Raw genomic sequence first — 19,748 nt, forward strand, 5'->3', positions numbered from 1 at the left:
AAGCTTTTAGTAATCGCTATTATGAAGATAATTTAATTTGAGATAATAGATATATAAAATGGTTATACAAATGTAAGATATCATAGACATGGAAGGAAAATTGATCATATTTGTGTTTACCATCATCAGTTAACATTTAACAAGGAAACAAGTCGTTTAACTTATACACATAAGATTTGATATACTATGTAAGAAAGAGGGCTAATACATTCCGGGGGGATAGAAAGATGAAGGAGAGAACATTACTGCATGCTACCGTGTACCCCTTCATAGAGGACTCAGCAGGTATTTCCACCCCTTCTCCCTTCACTGCCTGTCAATATGAAAGCTGAGAAAGTCATATATGAAGTCATCACTCCATATCTGCAGGGTACTGGTTCCAGGGCTCTGCAGATACCAAAATCTACAGATGCTCAAGACCCTTAGATAAAATGGCATAGTAATTACATATAACCTATGCACATCCTCCTGTCTACTTTAAATCATTTCTAGATTACATTAATACCTAATATAATTACATCATAAATAATTGATATATTGTACTGTTTTTATTGTTATATTGTAACTTTTAGAAAATATTTTCCATATATGGTTGGTTGAATCCACAGATGCAAAACCTGTGGATAAGGAGGGTCGGCTATACACATTTTCTTAGTCTCCTTTGGGTCTAGAGCAGTGGTTCTCAACCTTCCTAATTTTTGTTGCTAGCAGCAACAAAAATGATTTTATGGTTGGGGGTCACTGCAACATGAGGAACTGTATTAAAGGGTCGTGGCACTAGGAAGGTTGAGAACCACTGGTCTAGAGGTATAAATGGTTATGGTCTTAGAGATATAAAGGAAAATACATAGGAAGAAAGAGACCTCTGGAGATTTCTCCTCTCAAAAAATGTAATCCCTGTCCCACACCACTTCCTTCACTTCTGGTCTTTGAATATCGTTGGGTAAGGACATAATGCTTGGAGCAGAGATAGCCGTCTTCCAACCATGAGGCAACAACTCACCATGTAATCTTGCAACTATGAACCACATTCAAGGAACAGTAGAATAAATGGTTAAAGACAAGCCTGGGACCTTGATGAAACTGTATAGTCAAAGCTAGGAACATGTATAACAAAAATTCCGGAGTAATTAACAAATAACCTGTAGTTCAAGTATTTCTTAGATAGATTTTCTGATGCCCATAGCTGTAACTATCCTTAATAAAATACATAAAAATGATTGCTTTACATATATTGTCTATTTTATTCCTTACAATAACCCTATGAAAGTCTTACTGGTCAGAATGAGGTGGGCCCAAGGATTGGCTAATCCTAGAACTCAAAACAACTGAGCTTGGTTTGGATATAGGTCAACCTGACCAGCTACTTACAGCCTTAGTGGTCAAAAAGCGCTTGTGTTTCTGTTCTGATTTGGAAAAGTCAGGAAAAAAGGAAAACATCTAAGGCAGAGGTTAAATATTGGCAAATTCAGCTGGCTGAACATGTTATTAGCATTTTTATTTTTTTAACAAATGAGAAACTATGAAGTTCTGAGCATAACTTAGTAGTAAATTATGGGGCCAGGACTGGATCCAAGGTCTGATCTCCTACCAAACTCATTCTAATTCTCTAATACCAAGCCTCTTCCCTCTCTCCATGGGGGAAAGGAGAGATTCTTCTCATCCATGTACAGCTGCTTGGCCATATAAGACATATTAAATTACAGAAAAGGGAGTGGACAAATATTATATTGCGATTACAAAAGGACTTAGGCTTTTATGGAAGAAACTGGACAAACTTTGGGTTTGTTTAATATGCACTGTAATAGATTAGTAATGCATGCCGGCCTTCTGACTCTCAGGAGGAAGAATTGAGCTGCAGCCACTTGCCATGCTGGCATATACTAAATTTGAGTTACACCCTACAGTAACTATGAGTCACAAAAAATAATTTTAAGGTTGTTGTGTCAGGCCCAAACTCATTGTGCACATTGTTGCTAATGACACATAATAAATTACTTAAGAAGGCAACCCAAAGAAAAGTAAAATCAAAGAATAATAATAATAATAATTAAGGAGCTGTAAAGTGATGAGCCTTTATTGCTTAGATACCAGCTCAAAAGATGAAAAGAGTGCTTGAGAAACTGAAGAATTCTTTCCCCCCCAAATATATCTGGATGAATATTGACAATGTGTAGGCATATAGTCTTTCATCTGATGAGAGGTAATAAAAACTTGTCATAAGACCAGAGTTCAGACTGACTCTTTTTCACTCCCTCTAAGAAAAACGGCCTCATTAGTACCTATGTTGCCTTGCTGAATAGTGGCTTCCAGAATGATGATGTAACAGAAGGGACTAGGGAGGGTAGAAGGTGAGTGCATAGTCAGCATGATGCTTTTCAGAAGAAATGTTATCAGTTACCACCATGTTGCCATATAAACTTAATCCTTCTGCCTCAGCCTTCTGAGTAGCTGGAACTACTGGCACCTGTTACAATGCTAAGCTCTTCTCCTTCTCCTTGTCCCTCTCTTCCCCCTCCTCCTCCCCTCCTCCTACCCCTCCTCCTCGTCCTCCTTTTTTTCAGTAGGAACAAGGTCTTGCTCTTGCTCAGGCTGTTCTCAAACTCCTGAGCTCAACCAATCCTTCCTCCCAGACTGAGAGGATTGCAAGCCTGAACCACTACACCTGGCCCCCTTAATTTTTATTTCCACTGAGATTTAGGATAGACTGTGTTTATAATTAAAAGGAATAATGCATGACCACAAGGATAGCTTTTGATGAAAAGCATGATTATTAAACTAAAAACATACATAGTGGAGGTGGTGTAAAGCAGAAGCGGTGATGTAGCAGGTAGTATTTTAGAACTCAGGAAAAAAGTGATGAAGTGATTTTTTTAAAAGCTTAAAAATAAAAAAAACAAAATAAGAAATTTGGAGGACAGATGTAGGAGAACCAAAACATACAATCAGAAAGACATTCTGCAAGGAACAAAAGAAAGGAAAATGCATCAAACCTATAAAAATAGCAGATGAAAATTTCCCTAGAGCCAGCATAGCCTGGAGATGGTAATAAAGTTCAACAATAATGGAAATAACCTATATAACCTTGGGCAGAAAAAGAAAATTATTAAAACTAAACCAAAATTAGTTGAGCATAAGACTTCTCTTCTAGAACTCTAAATGCCATAAAAATTTTTAAGTAAAAAGACTATTTTTATTCAAATTGTGTACAACCAAGTAAAAAAAAATCATTTAAACAATAAATGGATATTCTCAGACATTCAAAGTCTCTGAAAGTATGCAACTCAGTACCTTCTCTGAAGAAAAATAACTGAGTAAGTTCTCTAGCTGACTGAAACATGAATCAAAATAAAGGATTCAGCAAACAAAATTTGTATGAAAGAATTTGTGAACAATAAAAAGAGTAAAAATGGCTTATTTTTTTTAACAGAAGACCTTGTGGCCAATCTCCTTAGAATTTTGTATAGGTTCATATATGATGAAAATTTCTCTGCGTTTATACTAAGTGCAGAAATCGACCTTTTAGAGGCTTGACTCAGCATGATGAAAGAAGGAAAGACTACAAACCACCAAAAAGCTTTAAATTCTCCACAACACACAATGTGGGACCTAAGTAAGTACTTGTCCTTTAGAAAACGAACTGTTTTCTGATATCAAAAAAGCTTTATCTTTTATCTTCTGAAGGAGAGTTGAGATTCCCTGGGTCTCCAGGGACAAGCCAGGCCATGCCTAGAGCTGGGCAGGGAGGAGAAGCCCTGTCTACATGTGTAGAGCTTGAGACAAAAGGGAGAGCTGGGGGGCTCAGCTGTGAGACGGAGGACTCCCATATTCGTAGGAAATGCTGAAACCAAGACAGAACACAGTACCCAGCATGGGCACTTCAATGGATATAAACCCTGGGGTTCTCCACATCCTCCATGCACTGGTCCACTGCCTGTTTCTCCTGAAATGGGAGCTTTCATCCTCTCATGCTTTCTCTACATTTCCTGCTTTTATTGCCTCATTTCAACCAGGTCCTTCTGCCAATTGTCGTCCTTGGGTCATCAGCCAGCTCTGATAGTTCCAGGGTGGCCCGGGCATCTTCCCTGGAGGCAAGCCTGCCTTTCTCAGCCTGGGTGTCCTGATTTGTCAGGATTTTTGTGAGTCCTGATTCATCCGAATCTTTGTGAGACACTTTGGCAGCCTTCTGTGAAGTGTCAAGATTCTAGAAGATCCAAAAGGTGTTTCAGTAAGAGACCTGAAGGGAGTGTTTTAGGCTTACCAGCCTTCCCTGTAAGTATTTCAAGCAACCTGCGAGGGCCTTGCATTCACCATGGGTACTCCCACATGCCACACCAACTAGTCTGGGGGTTCATGAGGCCACATACACTCCTTGTAAGTTATATTTCTCCTGTACCTGACAAAGCTACACCAGGGGAGGAAATGAGTGTCCCTTGGCCCTGTGCCACCACCTTCCCATCTGCTCAGATTTTCTGGTGACTTCTGAGATGCTCCAGAGCAGTGCCTTCTCTGTGGTGGGGGGTGGTGGTGACTTTGGTCCCTGTCTGAGGTCAAGCTTATGACTTTCATTCACTGGCAAAACTCACACTTAGAGTGGTCCCAGAAGGTCTGACTTTAGCCACAACAAAAGCAACCTTCTGTGAACGTTCAAGATTCATCCAAGCCACTGCCGTTTTGATCCAGGGAAAACTGTCTTCTTCTTTTGGGAAGCCATTTGCCCCAAGTTTCTCTTTTCTTTGGAGGGCCTGAGGATGATGTAGGCACCTTGATAAGGATCTGATTCTTCTTCTTTAGGACTCAGGGTTCAAAGAGTCACTGCTTCTAACAAGTTACTGGTGCTTAGGAAACCTTCCTGCCCATACTGGGGGAAATTCTCCAAAACTGAGATTGGGAATCAAGAAAGACAGCAAGGACTGATTTTGATGAGAGAACAGCTGGGGAATAGCCCCTGGAGGAAAGGAACCTGGAGAATCCATTCTCTAGAATCTGTGGTATACCCTCCCAGGAGGGCTCTAAGGAGGTGGCATTTCAAAGTAAAAAATCAGTCTTAACAAAAGAGATTAATAATGTAAAATATGAATGAATAATGAACCATGAAACCATTACATAAAGCCATGGAGTTATTGTTTAAAACTTTTAATTATGAGGGGGAAAAGAAAAAATGCATGTGGTTAGACAATTAAGTTTGTGAACTCATTCTAGAAAAAGTGCTCCATACCTCAGTGCTGAATATCACTTCAGTTGCCTTCAAAGTATTCCCCTTGGGAAGCTATGCACCAATGCCACGGCCTAGTGCACCCTTGAAAGCAGTTTTGTTAGGATAGGATGAGTTCATGAACTTAGTTGTCTACCTCATACAAGGCCAGCTCTGATGGCCACTGCAGGAAAAAACTTTACAAAATTTCTCTGAAGGGTAAACTAGGGGGCTGGCATTGGTGTGTAACTTTCCCAAAGGGATTATGTTGAAGGTGACTGTCGTGATATTCAGCAATGAGGTAGGTAGCATTTCTTCTAGCAAGAGTTTGTGAACTTAATTTTCTGACCTCATATATATATTAGATATTCTTTTACAATGAATATATACATACACACACATAAAATCAGTATTACTGATTCCCTCACTTACCAGTTCAATACAAATTTAGTCAGGTCTTGTTCTAAGAAAATGAAGCTTTGGAATCTACTTTACTGGCATCAGAACCCAGTTCCTTTTGTGCAAGGCAAACATTTATTCAGGTCCCACTTAGAATGTTGGAAAGAATTTAAAGTGTTCTAAGGTCCCAGAGATACAGCAATAACCATACAGCAATAGCTTCTGGCCTTTGAGAGCCTTACATCCAGGGAGGAGGGTACTCCATTTAAAAGGGTGGACGATTTGTAGTCTCATTTGGGAGCAGGACATGCTTGTTTTCAGGGAAAAGGCTTTCTAGGCAGAGGAACAACAGGCACAAATGCCAAGGGAGTCAGCATGGTCTGGCTGGGCTAGAGCCAGTGGCCTGACCGTGATGTCAGAGAGAAGGTGTGGAAGAGATGCCGTCCCCCCAGGGCTTCAGGTCATTAACTTCTGGAGGAAAACACTGACTCTGACAGAGATGGAAGGGAACTGGAGTCTTTAGCATGACACAGCAATTTTGAACAGACCCCATTCCTTGGGCTGTATGTTGAAAGCAGACTACAGAGGACAAGGGCAGAGCAAAGGGGGACGTGTGAGGAGGCTTTTATAAAAGTACAGCCAAGAGGCAATAAAGGGTTGGAGCAGAATAATGGTGGAAGTGTGGTTGGATTCAGTATATACGGAAATTGGAGTCAGTAGGATCTGCTTATGGGGTACTGGCGTGAAGTGAGAGAAAGCGAGGCCTTCCAGGGTTTTGTGTTGAGCACTTGGAGCTGCTGTTAGCTGAGGTAGGGAGGTGCAGAAGGAGTAAGTTTTGTTTGTTCTGTTGTTTGTTTATTTGTTTGTTTGTTTCCAGGGGAGGAGTTGGTTTTGGACATGCTGACATTGAGATGGTTGTTACAGATCCAAAAGAAAAGTTAACTAAGCAGCTAGATCACAGAGGGTGGCGTGCAGTGGAGACCTCAGGGCTGGACATGTCCAAGTGGGAGTCCTCTGCATAGAGATGGCATCTCAAGCCAGGACCTGGATGAGGTCAGCAAAAGAGTGGGTATGGACAGAAAGGCAAGGAGATGGTCAGTCCACCATCAACAGTTCCGAGAAGAGAAGGAAAGCAAGGGAGACTGAGAAGGACAGGAATGAAGGGTCCAGGAGGATGATGCCTTAACCGCCAGGTGAAGAGAGTGTGTCAGAACAGAGGAAAGGACCAGCATGAAATGAGGTCTGATAAAACATCTGTTGCTTAGCAATATGGAGCTTACTATTCTTAACCAGAGCATTTTCAATAGAGTTGTGGTGACAAAAGTTTGATCTAAGGGCAGAAATTGGAGTTAGATAAGATTTGCTTCAAATGGATGGACAGAATGAGGTTTCTGCTAGTAAGATCAAGGGAAGATTTTGTTTTATTTAAAATTGGGTAAAATAAAAGAAATTATAAAGGGGGGGAAATAGAAGATTTTTACGGGAATTGTTGAAATATAAGACTATCATATTTATTCCAGGAAAAACAAACCACTAATTGGTGGAATATTTTCAGATCTTTGGGCGCTTTGCCCCTGACCACCATCTTTAGGGTCAGAGTCAAAAAGAAACAGTTCAAGGTTACTGGAGAAGTAGAGAGGTTTTCAGAGCAGTATGGTGACCTCCCTGGATTCCAATTTTAAATTAGTCTTGCACCCCACCAGCTTCTTTTCTTTCCTAGGCGTATCTTTGCTGACATTTCTTTCCTTCCACTGCCTGCTTCTCCTTCCCTGTCCCATCATCAATTCTCTGAAATTCAAGGTCTACCAAATTAAATTTCTTAAGGGAAACTTTACATGCTCCCCACCCCACTCCAAAAAAAACTCTCCTTCTTGAAGAAAAAAGTCACTATTGCAAATAAGCAAGGTTTACTCTTTGAGGATCAGGAGGCCACTACCCAGTCGGAATTCTTGAGCTAATAAAAGAAAATGCGAACTCCAGGCATTCAAGATCAAAAGGACAGATTAAAGACCAAAGGAAGAGTCATTCTCCTGAAATTTAGAAAATCCTGATTTCTTAAAATGAAAGTCCAAAGCATGCAAAACCTGGTTTGTGATGAAAGAAATTTCTTGACTGTGTTACACAAATCTGCCTCCCTTAGCCACACAGATACCCTCTGAGTATCTGTAATGATATGTTGAGAAACCTGAAAGAAAGCAAATATACATTTAAAAACATACTCTAACCTTCCCCTTCCTCTTGTTGAACAATTTGGACTAAGGCCATTAGGTAGCACCATACAAGTTAAGCTTCTACATGGCTGGCCTGTGGTGCAGAGCCCATGTGGAGTGAGGAGGAAACGCACAGGTGAAAGAGCGCCCCCTGCCACTGAGAATGAAGGTTAGGAGGCAGTTTTCTCACCGTGGGAGAGGGAAGTAGCAAGAAGGAAGAGGAGAAAAGCATAATGAACCACGTGGTGGGTGGATTAGAATCAGAAAGCAGTTTAAATACTTGCATGGATTGGAACTGGAGGTTTAGAAATTTACATGTAAATAAATGTGTGTATATATGTGTACATGTGTGTCTGTGTGTGTGTTTTGAAACCTACAAGCTCTTGCTTTGTTCACTGAGAGGACCTGGGACCAGGGTCACCCGATAACAGTGAGCACAGGTACAGCACAGATCCTGACATCCAAATAGATCCTACAAAGAAAGTAACCAAGGCTTCTTGAGAAATGGCTTACCCCAGGGCTGGGGCAGAGGAAATACAGATGATCTGGCAATATCTTGTTCCAAAAAGCAAGGAAGTGCTCAAAGAATAAGACACATCAAAAGAACATAGAAACTGACTTGAAGAGGCTTCCACTAGAGGAATCGGGACAATACGAACAGCAAAATAAACAATGAAAGAAAATGGAATAAAATGAGAATTGTTGAGTCCCTAGTGACATAAATAAAGGAATAAATTGAAAGTTTAATGAAGAATGGGATGTATGCATGGGTTTAAAATACCTTCCTACAAAATACTTATTAAGTACACAGGGGAACTGTATCATTTTACAGTGAAGAAACCTGGCAGACAACAGCCAATCAACCATCAAAGTGAACATCAGGATGTAATTAGAACAGAGGATTATCTCTGTGATCTTTCTGCCAAAGGTGAACAATTTGAATTTAATTATGAGAAAACATTGGAAAAACCCAAGTCAAACAACAGTCTACAAAATAACTGACTGTTAATCTTGAAAAATACTGAAGTGCAAGAAAGACCTGGGAACTGCTCCAGACAGAAAGAGGCCAAAGAGACACAAGCCCTAAATGCAATGCCCGAATTTAAACTGGATTTTTTCTTCTATACAGAACGCATAAAGGAAACTGGAAAAACCTCATGACACCTGAATTTCTGGTGGTAGAAATAAGTCAATGTTCTTTTCCTAATTTTCATGGTAGTATTGCAGTTGTGGAAGAGAATGTCTTTGTTTGTAGGAAATACACATTTAAGTACCTGTGGGTCATGGGTATTACAGGTGGGCAACTTAAATAGTTCAGAGAGAAAACAGGCTCTTTGTACTAGAATTGCAACTTTTCTATAATTGTGAGATATAGTACCAGAATAAAATGAAATTATGCATTTGACAAAGAATCCTTATCCTCATTCTCAAACACATACGATCATTGAAGTTATCCAGTGTGATAATAGCCCTTGGAACTAACTGTCCACAGAAGATACGTGGACCAACACTCTCCCAAGTAATCCTATTCTTAGCATGGAGGGAGGCCCAGTGGAGAGAAGAGTCTTCTCCTCTCTACCTATAAGCATAGGCTTAGGTGAAAAGGAGAAGAAAGAAAGAAAACCTTGAATGTATCTACACAAAGGGACAATTTGAGAAAAACTTCAGAATCTGTGTCAAGTTCCTTGCCTCCTGGTAGACACAGCAAAGCAGGCTGATAGAATAAAAGTATAACTGGTGCTTTCAGAATATCATTTAACTCTGTCTGTCTCTAGCTTTTAAGAAAGAAGGCCTAAAAGTTACTTAGTATCAACATGGTAGGCATCATTAAAATTAAATTAAAAGATGAATTAAACACTGTGGTTCTGGGAAGGTAGGGACCATATCGTGGTGAAGCCAGGAATAGAAGCTATGGTTGGCATCCCATGACTCTCTGACATAGAGGCCCCTGCTCTCTCCACCACAGCAGGTTGGTTCTGTGTTTAAAAAAAAAATGAGACGCTATGTTGTTCTCCAAGAAATAATATGCTCTGGGAAAACTAGGACAGATATGAATTAATCAGCACTTGAATTAAGAATCCCCTTGCCACTCCATTTATGACATATTTTTCATCTTGTATAAATAAAAAGTCCTCAATAGAACACATAGGATTGACAATGGAATAGTCTCCCAAAATGTAACCCCTCTATGCATATTTATAAAGGTCTCTCTGCTCATCCTACATTAGTAGCTTCATTGCTTCCAACACTGAACCGTCATTTCATAAATGGGAACAGTAAGTTATGCTCGCCTGAGAGGGTTCCTTCAGTATGTACATTGTTTCTCCCATAAAGTTCAACATGTTGCCTGAAATATGATCATGATCTTCTTGCTTTTCCTCCAGTTTTCCAAGCAAATATTTGTGAATTTAACCAAGGAGTCAAGAAAGACAGCTGGAACCAGAAAACAAAATGGTATCGATTACTAATATTTCCCATTCTCTGCTCAGGCGTCTTATCTGAAGCTTGTAAAGTTGTTTAATCTTTTCCATCATCTAAGGAAAGAAAGAGCCTGGAAAATCCTAGTCGTTTTCACAGTAAATATCAGTGGGATTTTCCACAACTATTTGGATGCAAAATGAAAATCTTGAGAAGTTGATCCAATTCTAAAGCTTACTTCTCAACTTACTAATAAATATGAAGAGACAATTCATCCACATTTTATTCAAATAACATTTGGTTTCTTGGCCAGACTACTAATACCTGAAAAAGTTTCTAAATTTATTCCAACAAATCTACATTTAAAGAGCTTAAAAATACAGTTGTGCACTAAACATTCTTTTCACATCTGACTTAAGGCCAGCAATGGAACTGAGAGACTGAACCTTGCCAAGAACTGGGGAAGAAGAGGAATAAAATTGTCTTCTATAAGTTAAACTGTAAAACCAACACTTAGCAGATCAGGGCAGAAAAATCAGACTTATCACAGAGGGACAAAAAAATTTCTAGGCCAGTAAGACTCGGCTGTGACTCCACTAAAGGTATAATATGCACATCTAAAGACTATCAGTCATGGGGTCATGGAAGAAGAAGGGTTGCTCAGATAGACTTGAGCTCTGTTCGGAGTTGAAGGAGTCAGGAGCAGCAGATTTGGGGTAGCAAAGAACCCTCAACAAGGCATCTCTATTCTGCAAACAAAGGCATTGCAGTACCATTACCTAAGGCTTCCCCTGGGCTGGCCTGCCTTATTCATGACGGAAAGCTCACACTGAGTACATAACCTAGTCCAGAGAAAGCAATCATTAGATGTTTGCTCAATAAATACGCTCCAACTCTTTGATCACAATCTCCTGATTATAATCTGGCTCCCCACATAGTTCTGACTACAGGGAGAGAATGACTTTCTCTCATGAATTTGAGTGCCACATATTAAAATCATTGAAATATATGGTTTGGACTCAACTTTGCTGCCTCCCAGGCTGCTGTCAAAAGAAGGGCCCTAGGGCGGCGCCTGTGGCTCAGTCTGTAAGGCCCCGGCCCCATATACCGAGGGTGGCGGGTTCAAAACCGGCCCCGGCTGAACTGCAACCAAAAAATAGCCGGGTGTTGTGGCGGGCGCCTGTAGTCCCAGCTACTTGGGAGGCTGAGGCAGGAGAATCACCTAAGCCCAGGAGTTGGAGGTTGCTGTGAGCTGTGTGATGCCACGGCACTCTACCGAGGGCCATAAAGTGAGACTCTGTCTCTACAAAAAAAAAAAAAAGAAGGGCTCTAGTGTGAGCACAAAGGGGTGACAATGAGTTTCTGATGTGTGGTCGATTCACCAGGATGATGAAGATGGTGGCAGTGATGGGGAAACCTCGGTCCTGGGCAAAGCATGTATCTTCTAAATACTATCATAAAATGTACTGTGTTCTTTATATATTTCAACTCATTTAATCCCCATTATAATCCAATAAATTAGACATTAATAAGTATTCCCATTTTGTAAGTGAGGAAACTAAGCCTCAGAAAGCTAAGGTAACTTACCCAAACACCTATATTCAGAATCTGGATTCATGTCTGGATTTGTCTGACTCCAAAGCCTAGATTCTTAAAAATACTACCTTTAGGGGATATGAATCCTTATCCTTTCCCTATTCACACTCTTCTACTTCAGCAGTGTGCTCTGGGCCATTCCAGCATGATTCTTTATCAATGCACCACTGTTGTACGCACCTTACATACACAGAAAGCCTCAATCCACTCTCATCAGAAGTTCCCTACTTCAGGGAACAGCATGGCCCTCCATGCCATCAGATTGTTAGCTTCAGGACCCCCAAATGGGGCCTTCTTCTTAATGCTGCCCTCTCCCTTATCACCCCTGCTGCACACCGCCCAATTATTTGCACACTCTCCAAGATTAAACCACTTTAGTATTTCCCCAATGCATCCACTTGGCACCTCTGACTGTGCCCATTTCTACTATCCACCTTTCACCTGGACCACTGCAGGTGCTTTTATTTTGCTCCACCTTACTCCATTTGGGGCCTGAATCTTGGGGATTTTTTTGTCAAGGATGCATCCAGTGATCTTTATACAATCTAATCATGACATTCCCCAGTTTAAAGCTCCTTCAATATGACTCTGTCATCCTCTGTGCTTCAGCCCCAACGGTGACTGGTCTGCAGTAAACATCACCAAAGATTCTAACACACTGCTTACAGAGGGATATCGGACCCCAGGTCGCCTCAACTCTAACCGAGCTTCTCCAAGACACATTGTGATGAACCTGTCCAAAGTCAAGACAAAAGAAAAGATTCTGTAAGCTGCCAGGAGTAAGCACCAGTTGACCTACAGGGGCAAATCCATCAGAGTGACCGCAGACTTCTCTAATGAAACTTTCCAAGCAAGAAGACAATGGTCATCTACCTTTAATCTACTTAAATAGAACAATTTCCAGCCCAGAATTCTGTACCCTGCTAAGCTAAGCTTAAAACTTGACGGAGAAATCAAATCATTTACGGATGTACAAACATTGAGGAAATTCACCACAACAAGACCAGCTCTACAGGAAATACTTCAACCTGTTCTGCACACTGACCACCACAATGGATCAGCAGCAAAGTAAGAACTCAGAAATTAAAGGACAGAACCAAACCTCCATACTGATGCAAAAGATAAAACTAAGCAATGGACTATCACAAAATAAGATGAATAGATTACTACCACACTTATCAATTATCTCAATAAATGTTAATGGCTTGAATTCCCCACTGAAGAGACATAGATTGGCTGACTGGATTAAAAAACACAAGCCATCCATTTGCTGTCTGCAAGAAACACACCTGGCTTCAAAAGACAAATTAAAGCTCCGAGTCAAGGGTTGGAAGACAATTTTTCAGGCAAATGGCATTCAGAAGAAAAGAGGAGTTGCAATCTTATTTTCAGATTCATGTGGATTTAAAGCAACTAAAGTCAAAAAAGACAAAGATGGTCACTTTATATTGGTCCAGGGAAAAATACAACAAGAAGATGTTTCAATTCTAAATATTTATGCACCCAATTTAAATGCTCCCAGATTCTTGAATATTTGGAATCACACCCTCTCCCTAGACTTAGCCCAGAAGAAATAGAGCTCCTGAACAGACCAATTTCAAGCACTGAGATCAAAGAAACAATAAAAAATCTTCCAACCAAAAAATGCCCTGGTCCAGATGGCTTCACTCCAGAATTCTATCAAACCTTCAAGGAAGAGCTTATTCGTGTACTGCAGAAATTATTTCAAAAAATTGAGGAAGAAGGAATCTTCCCCAACACATTCTATGAAGCAAACATCACCCTGATACCAAAACCAGGAAAAGACCCAAACAAAAAGGAGAATTTCAGACCAATCTCACTCATGAATATAGATGGAAAAATTCTCAACAAAATCCTAGCCAATAGATTACAGCTTATCATCAAAAAAGTCATTCATCATGATCAAGTAGGCTTCATCCCAGGGATGCAAGGCTGGTTTAACATACGCAAGTCCATAAACGTTATCCACCATATTAACAGAGGCAAAAATAAAGATCACATGATCCTCTCAATAGATGCAGAAAAAGCATTTGATAAAATCCAGCATCCTTTTCTAATTAGAACACTGAAGAGTATAGGCATAGGTGGCACATTTCTAAAACTGATTGAAGCTATCTATGACAAACCCACAGCTAGTATTTTACTGAACGGAGTAAAACTGAAAGCTTTTCCTCTTAGAACTGGAACCAGACAAGGTTGTCCTCTGTCACCTTTACTATTCAACATGGTGCTGGAAGTTCTAGCCAATACAATTAGGCAAGACAAGGAAATAAAGGGAATCCAAATGGGAGCAGAGGAGGTCAAACTCTCCCTCTTTGCTGACGACATGATCTTATACTTAGAGAACCCCAAAGACTCAACCACAAGACTCCTAGAAGTCATCAAAAAATACAGTAATGTTTCAGGATATAAAATCAATGTCCACAAGTCAGTAGCCTTTGTATACACCAATAACAGTCAAGATGAGAAGCTAATTAAGGACACAACTCCCTTCACCATAGTATCAAAGAAAATGAAATACCTAGGAATATACCTAACGAAGGAGGTGAAGGACCTCTATAAAGACAATTATGAAATCCTCAGAAAGGAAATAGCAGGGGATATTAACAAATGGAAGAACATACCATGCTCATGGATGAGAAGAATCAACATTGTGAAAATGTCTATACTTCCCAAAGCAATCTACCTATTCAATGCCATTCCTATCAAAATACCAACATCGTACTTTCAAGATTTGGAGAAAATGATTCTGCGTTTTGTGTGGAACCAGAAAAAACACTGTGTAGCTAAGGCAGTCCTTAGTAATAAAAATAAAGCTGGGGGCATCAGCATACCAGATTTTAGTCTGTACTACAAAGCCATAGTGGTCAAGACAGCATGGTACTGGCACAAAAGTAGAGACATAGACACTTGGAATTGAATAGAAAACCAGGAAATGAAACTAACATCTTACAACCACCTAATCTTCGATAAACCAAACAAGAACATACCTTGGGGGAAAGACTCCCTATTCAATAAATGGTGTTGGGAGAACTGGATATCCATGTGTAAAAGACTGAAACTGGACCCACACCTTTCCCCACTCACAAAAATTGATTCAAGATGGATAAAGGACTTAAATTTAAGGCATGAAACAATAAAAATCCTCAAAGAAAGCATAGGAAAAACACTGGAAGATATTGGCCTGGGGAAAGACTTCATGAAGAAGACTGCCATGGCAATTACAACAACAACAAAAATAAACAAATGGGACTTCATTAAACTGAAAAGCTTCTGTACAGCTAAGGAGACAATAACCAAAGCAAAGAGACAACCTACACAATGGGAAAGGATATTTGCATATTTTCAATCAGACAAAAGCTTGATAACTACGATCTATAGAGAACTCAAATTAATCCACATGAAAAAAGCCAACAATCCCATATGTCAATGGGCAAGAGACATGAATAGAACCTTCTCTAAAGATGACAGATGAATGGCTAACAAACACATGAAAAAATGTTCATCATCTCTATATATTAGAGAAATGCAAATCAAAACAACCCTGAGATATCATCTAACCCCAGTGAGAATGGCCCACATCACAAAATCTCAAAACTGCAGATGCTGGCGTGGATGTGGAGAGAACACTTTCACATTGCTGGTGGGACTGCAAACTAGTACAACCTTTCTGGAAGGAAGTATTGAGAAACCTCAAAGCACTCAAGCTAGACCTCCCATTTGATCCTGCAATCCCATTACTGGGCATCTACCCAGAAGGAAAAAAATCCTTTTATCATAAGGACTAGACTGTTTATTGCAGCTCAATTTACAATGGCCAAAATGTGGAAACAGCCTAAATGCCCACCAACCCAGGAATGGATTAACAAGCTGTGGTATATGTATACCATGGAATACTATTCAGCTATTAAAAAAAATGGAGACTTTACATCCTTCGTATTAACCTGGATGGAAGTGGAAGACATTATTCTTAGTAAAGCATCACAAGAATGGAGAAGCATGAATCCTATGTACTCAATTTTGATATGAGGACAATTAATGACAATTAAGGTTGGGGGGGAGGAAAAGCAGAAAGAGGGATGGAGGGAGGGGGTGGGGCCTTGGTGTGTGTCACACTTTATAGGGGTAAGACATGATTGCAAGAGGGACTTTGCCTAACAATGGCAATCAATGTAACCTGGCTTATTGTACCCTCAATGAATCCCCAACAATAAAAAAAAAGAGTCCTTAAAAAAAAATAAACTAATGGGGAGTCCAGGAAATATTTTAACCAGGAAGGTGACATGAATATATAGGATATGAGAAAGACAATTCTGGTGGGCAAGTGAAAAATGAGTTGGGAGGTCAAAGTCAGGAGTAGAAAAAAAAAAAAGAAAGTTGTTTCATCTCTGTAGACCTCAGAGTCACTGTCTGTAAAATGGGAGTCATAAAAGCTATACTGTCAAGTTATTGTAAGATTTAAAGACAATCAGGGTACTGGCCCCATATACCTGAAGTGGCAGGTTCAAACCCGGCCCTGGCCAAAAACAAATAAAAATAAAAATATTTAAAGACAATCATATGATATGTGTAAAGTCTTCAGCACCATGCCTGTTATATAAGCACTCAAATGATAGTGCTGGTGATTATTATCACCGTGTCCATCAAGCCCCGACAGAAAACATTCATGTTCTTGAAAGACTGTGTAGATATCCCCTGTCTACTGTGATGACTCTGGGCTCAGTGTTACCTGTCATGATGCATTATCTTGTACCCTTGAATATATTGTTTGCAAGAGTCTGCCCTTTCCATACATTCTTCAAGTTGCCCAATACTTCAACAAATTCCTTCTGGATGAAATGATGACATCAAGATCTATTTTGTTCCAGAAACTAATGTTGCCCTTTTGCTGTAGATCTTACTGCCCACTGCAAGCTTAAACCATTAAACCATGGACATTCACATTGCAACTCCTAATGATGCAAATGCCCTTAAGAGAGGCCAGTGAGAGGGAGATAAATTACCAGCACTGTGGAGGAGAGCCCTGCTGATCCCAAATTAGAAACTAGGTCTTAAAGGGGCGGCAAGTAAGATGGAGTCTTAGAAAGAGAGTGTCCTCTGTCACAACAAATGTGGAAAGGTGAATTATCAGACCAGTGATGAAAACAGTGTACCCAGCATAGTTCTTCTATGGAATATTGTGCAGCCACTAAAAACTGACAGGGAGCCAACTAAGACAACAGTGGTAAATCGAAACCATGTAAGAGGCAATGTTAAGTATTAACAAAAAGGATTCAGATAATGCATGGCTTTTTGATCACTGTCTGTGAAATTTGCTTTAAAACAAAATACCTTAAGGGAGTAGACCAGAATTTTAATAGTTGTAACAAGGTGATGAGTTTGTGGGTGAAATCTTCTGTTATCAATTCCCCACACCTTTTGTAGCGATGCCAAATTGCTTTAAAATGTAAAAAATATTTCTTAGAAAGTATATATTCTGCGTGTTCCCTTCACAGATGGCTCCAGGAAGGAATGAGACCGTGTGAAGACACGCTCCGGGCGGCAGGGCCTCCGCGAGCCGCCGGCCTGACTCAGCAGCGCGCAGGCACCCGGCGAATCTGACATGGGGGCGCCCCCGCACGTGCATCTAGCCCTTGCCAGGTCATTTCTTTACCTGCCACCGCCCCGTGGGGCATGACTGGGCGCTCGCCGCCAACATGCCACACTCAGTGGGATCAGCCCGGCTCCGCTCCCGGACCCCGACCTCGCTGACCCCAAACGACCCTCCTTGCAAAGGATCTCTCTGGGAGAAGGGAGACATCTGCAAGGGGCGGGAAAGCGAGCGCCCAGGAGCAGGCCCCGGCCCTCGGCGTCCCATGCCCGCCCTGGCACCCCTTCCCTGGCGCCCCCCGTACCTCTTGCAGGGGATCAGCGCCTTCCTCTCGTCCAGCACCCGCACGCGCTGATTGAGCCCGTCGTAGGAGAGCAGGGCGCGGCTGTTGCGGCCGGTGCTCTGCCGGTACAGAACCTGGCGACCTTCCCACTGCTGCGGAGCCTGGCACGGGCGCGGAGCCCCCGGGGAGCCCGCCGCCCCCAGGCCGCACAGGCCGCCCAGCGTCCAGACGCAGAGGCCTCCCAGTAACCAGGCGCCCCACGCTCCCCGGGCCTCACGGGGGGGAGCTGAGCCTGGCATCGGTCCGCCGCCCCCCGGGGAGAGCCCAAGCCCAGAGGGGCGCTGAGCGTCCGGGCAAAGAGTGGCTCCCGCCGCTCGCTCCGCACTGCGCCTGCGGTGTGGTCTGAGCGAAGATGCTTCCTGTCCCCTCAGTGGCCCTGCGGCAGCTGAGCTCTGAACGCGCGAGTCTGGGGAGCAGGGACGGCCCTGGTGAATCGCGCAGTAGCTATTTCTGCCTTGGACGCTGCCTGCTGCCGCTTCTGTTTTTCACTGCTCACTGCTGCCAACAGGAAATGCAGTGGCAGTGGTGCCACTAGCATCCTGAAAGACGTCGCGTTAATTTAAAGGGGGGGTGAGGGTGATGACTGGGAATGGGTACGTTTCTCCATTAACTGCACAGTTCAACAGGCGATCACATGTTGGGGGCCAATTGCTAGGTCAGCAGAGCTACTGAACTTGCTGTGCCTCCCAGAATGTGCCCCTTCTCAAAACTGCCACCTTCTTTCTCCAAATTTAGAGTGGAAAGACAAGTCCTTTCCTGAAGAAATGGTACTAGCTATTCCTTATGGCACTTCCTGGCCCCTGATCCCAGTGAAGAGTCCAGGGAACAAGGGTTGGGGCCTTGGGTACAGCCTAGGACACAGGACGTTGTCTGAAGCTCACATCACAGGGAGACTGCTCCCTTCCCATTGCCTGACAATACTACAAGCCAAGTGTTCTGTGTGTCTGAGCTGCTTGGTATCTTCAAGAACAAAGCTAATTGGATTTGTGTTTATGTAATGCTAAGATCTAATTCTAAATCACGGAATCAAGAAAAAAGAAAGCAACTGAAAAGAAAGATCCCTATTTTCCAAGTTCATAGCTCCTTTCCATTTGAGTTGCATTCCAAGGATAAGGAAGAATGAGCCAGGTGAAAAGGGAGCGAGAACAGACATGAGTATAGTGCCGGGTTGAAGTACAAGGCAGAGGGTTAGTCTGAAGCCATATCACTCATTTTAAGGATCTTGTCATCAATACTGAGGGCAGAGAGAACCATCAATCAATCTAAAGCTTGGTTGGGGGGCACCATCCGGTCCCTTGGGAAGCTCACACAAGCAACAGCGTGGAGAATGGGTAGAGCCAGATAGTAGGCAGGACAGAGGATGCTGTTGTTATCCCAGCGAGACGTCCTGACCAGACAGAGGTAGAGGGAATAGACAGGGAGGAAGGGAGTTGGGAACTATAGAGGAGTCAGACCCAGGAGAGGTTTCTGGTTTGGGGCATTGGGAAGTCAATCCTGACTGAGAAAAGGAGATGATATTCACTTTAGGACTGGTTCACTTTGAAATGACTATGGGATATTCTTGTGGAAATACCGAGAGGACAGTTGGATAAACACTTCCAGAAAGCAGCAGGGATTTTGGATTTGGGAGCCATGGGTACACGGTAATTGAAGGCAAAGAGCAAAACGGTGGTCTCTGGGGGCAATTTTGGCCCCAAAGGACATCCAACATTTGGCAATATCTGAAGACATGTTTGGTTGTCACAATGGGGATGGGGAGAAGGCTACCACTGTCATTTAGTAGGTGGGGGCAGGGATGACACTAAACTTCATACAATGCACAGGACAGCTATCCCCACCAACAAAGCATTATCTGACCCCAAAGGTCAAAGGTGGCAGGCTCAGAAAACCTGGAATACAGGGAGTGCTGAGAGTGAGAAGATGGCTGAGGATGCAGCCTTAGAGAGCTCTATAGTGGGCAGAGAAGCAACCCTGTGA

At 42.0% G+C, this 19,748-nt stretch overlaps 1 protein-coding gene across 1 annotated transcript in view; it reads right to left on the reverse strand.

The window, feature by feature from the left end:
• Positions 1-18,254, reverse strand: part of EPDR1 (ependymin related 1) — a 38,017-nt gene extending 19,763 nt beyond the window's left edge. Inside the window, exon 1 of the mRNA XM_053553545.1 lies at positions 17,733-18,254. Coding sequence (XP_053409520.1) covers positions 17,733-18,010 — 278 coding nt within the window. The 5' untranslated portion in view covers positions 18,011-18,254. The remainder of the gene's footprint in view (positions 1-17,732) is intronic.
• Between the last annotated feature and the right edge of the window lie 1,494 nt (positions 18,255-19,748).

Source organism: Nycticebus coucang, chromosome 11 (assembly GCF_027406575.1).
Source record: "Nycticebus coucang isolate mNycCou1 chromosome 11, mNycCou1.pri, whole genome shotgun sequence".
Classification (NCBI taxonomy): Eukaryota; Metazoa; Chordata; class Mammalia; order Primates; family Lorisidae; genus Nycticebus; species Nycticebus coucang.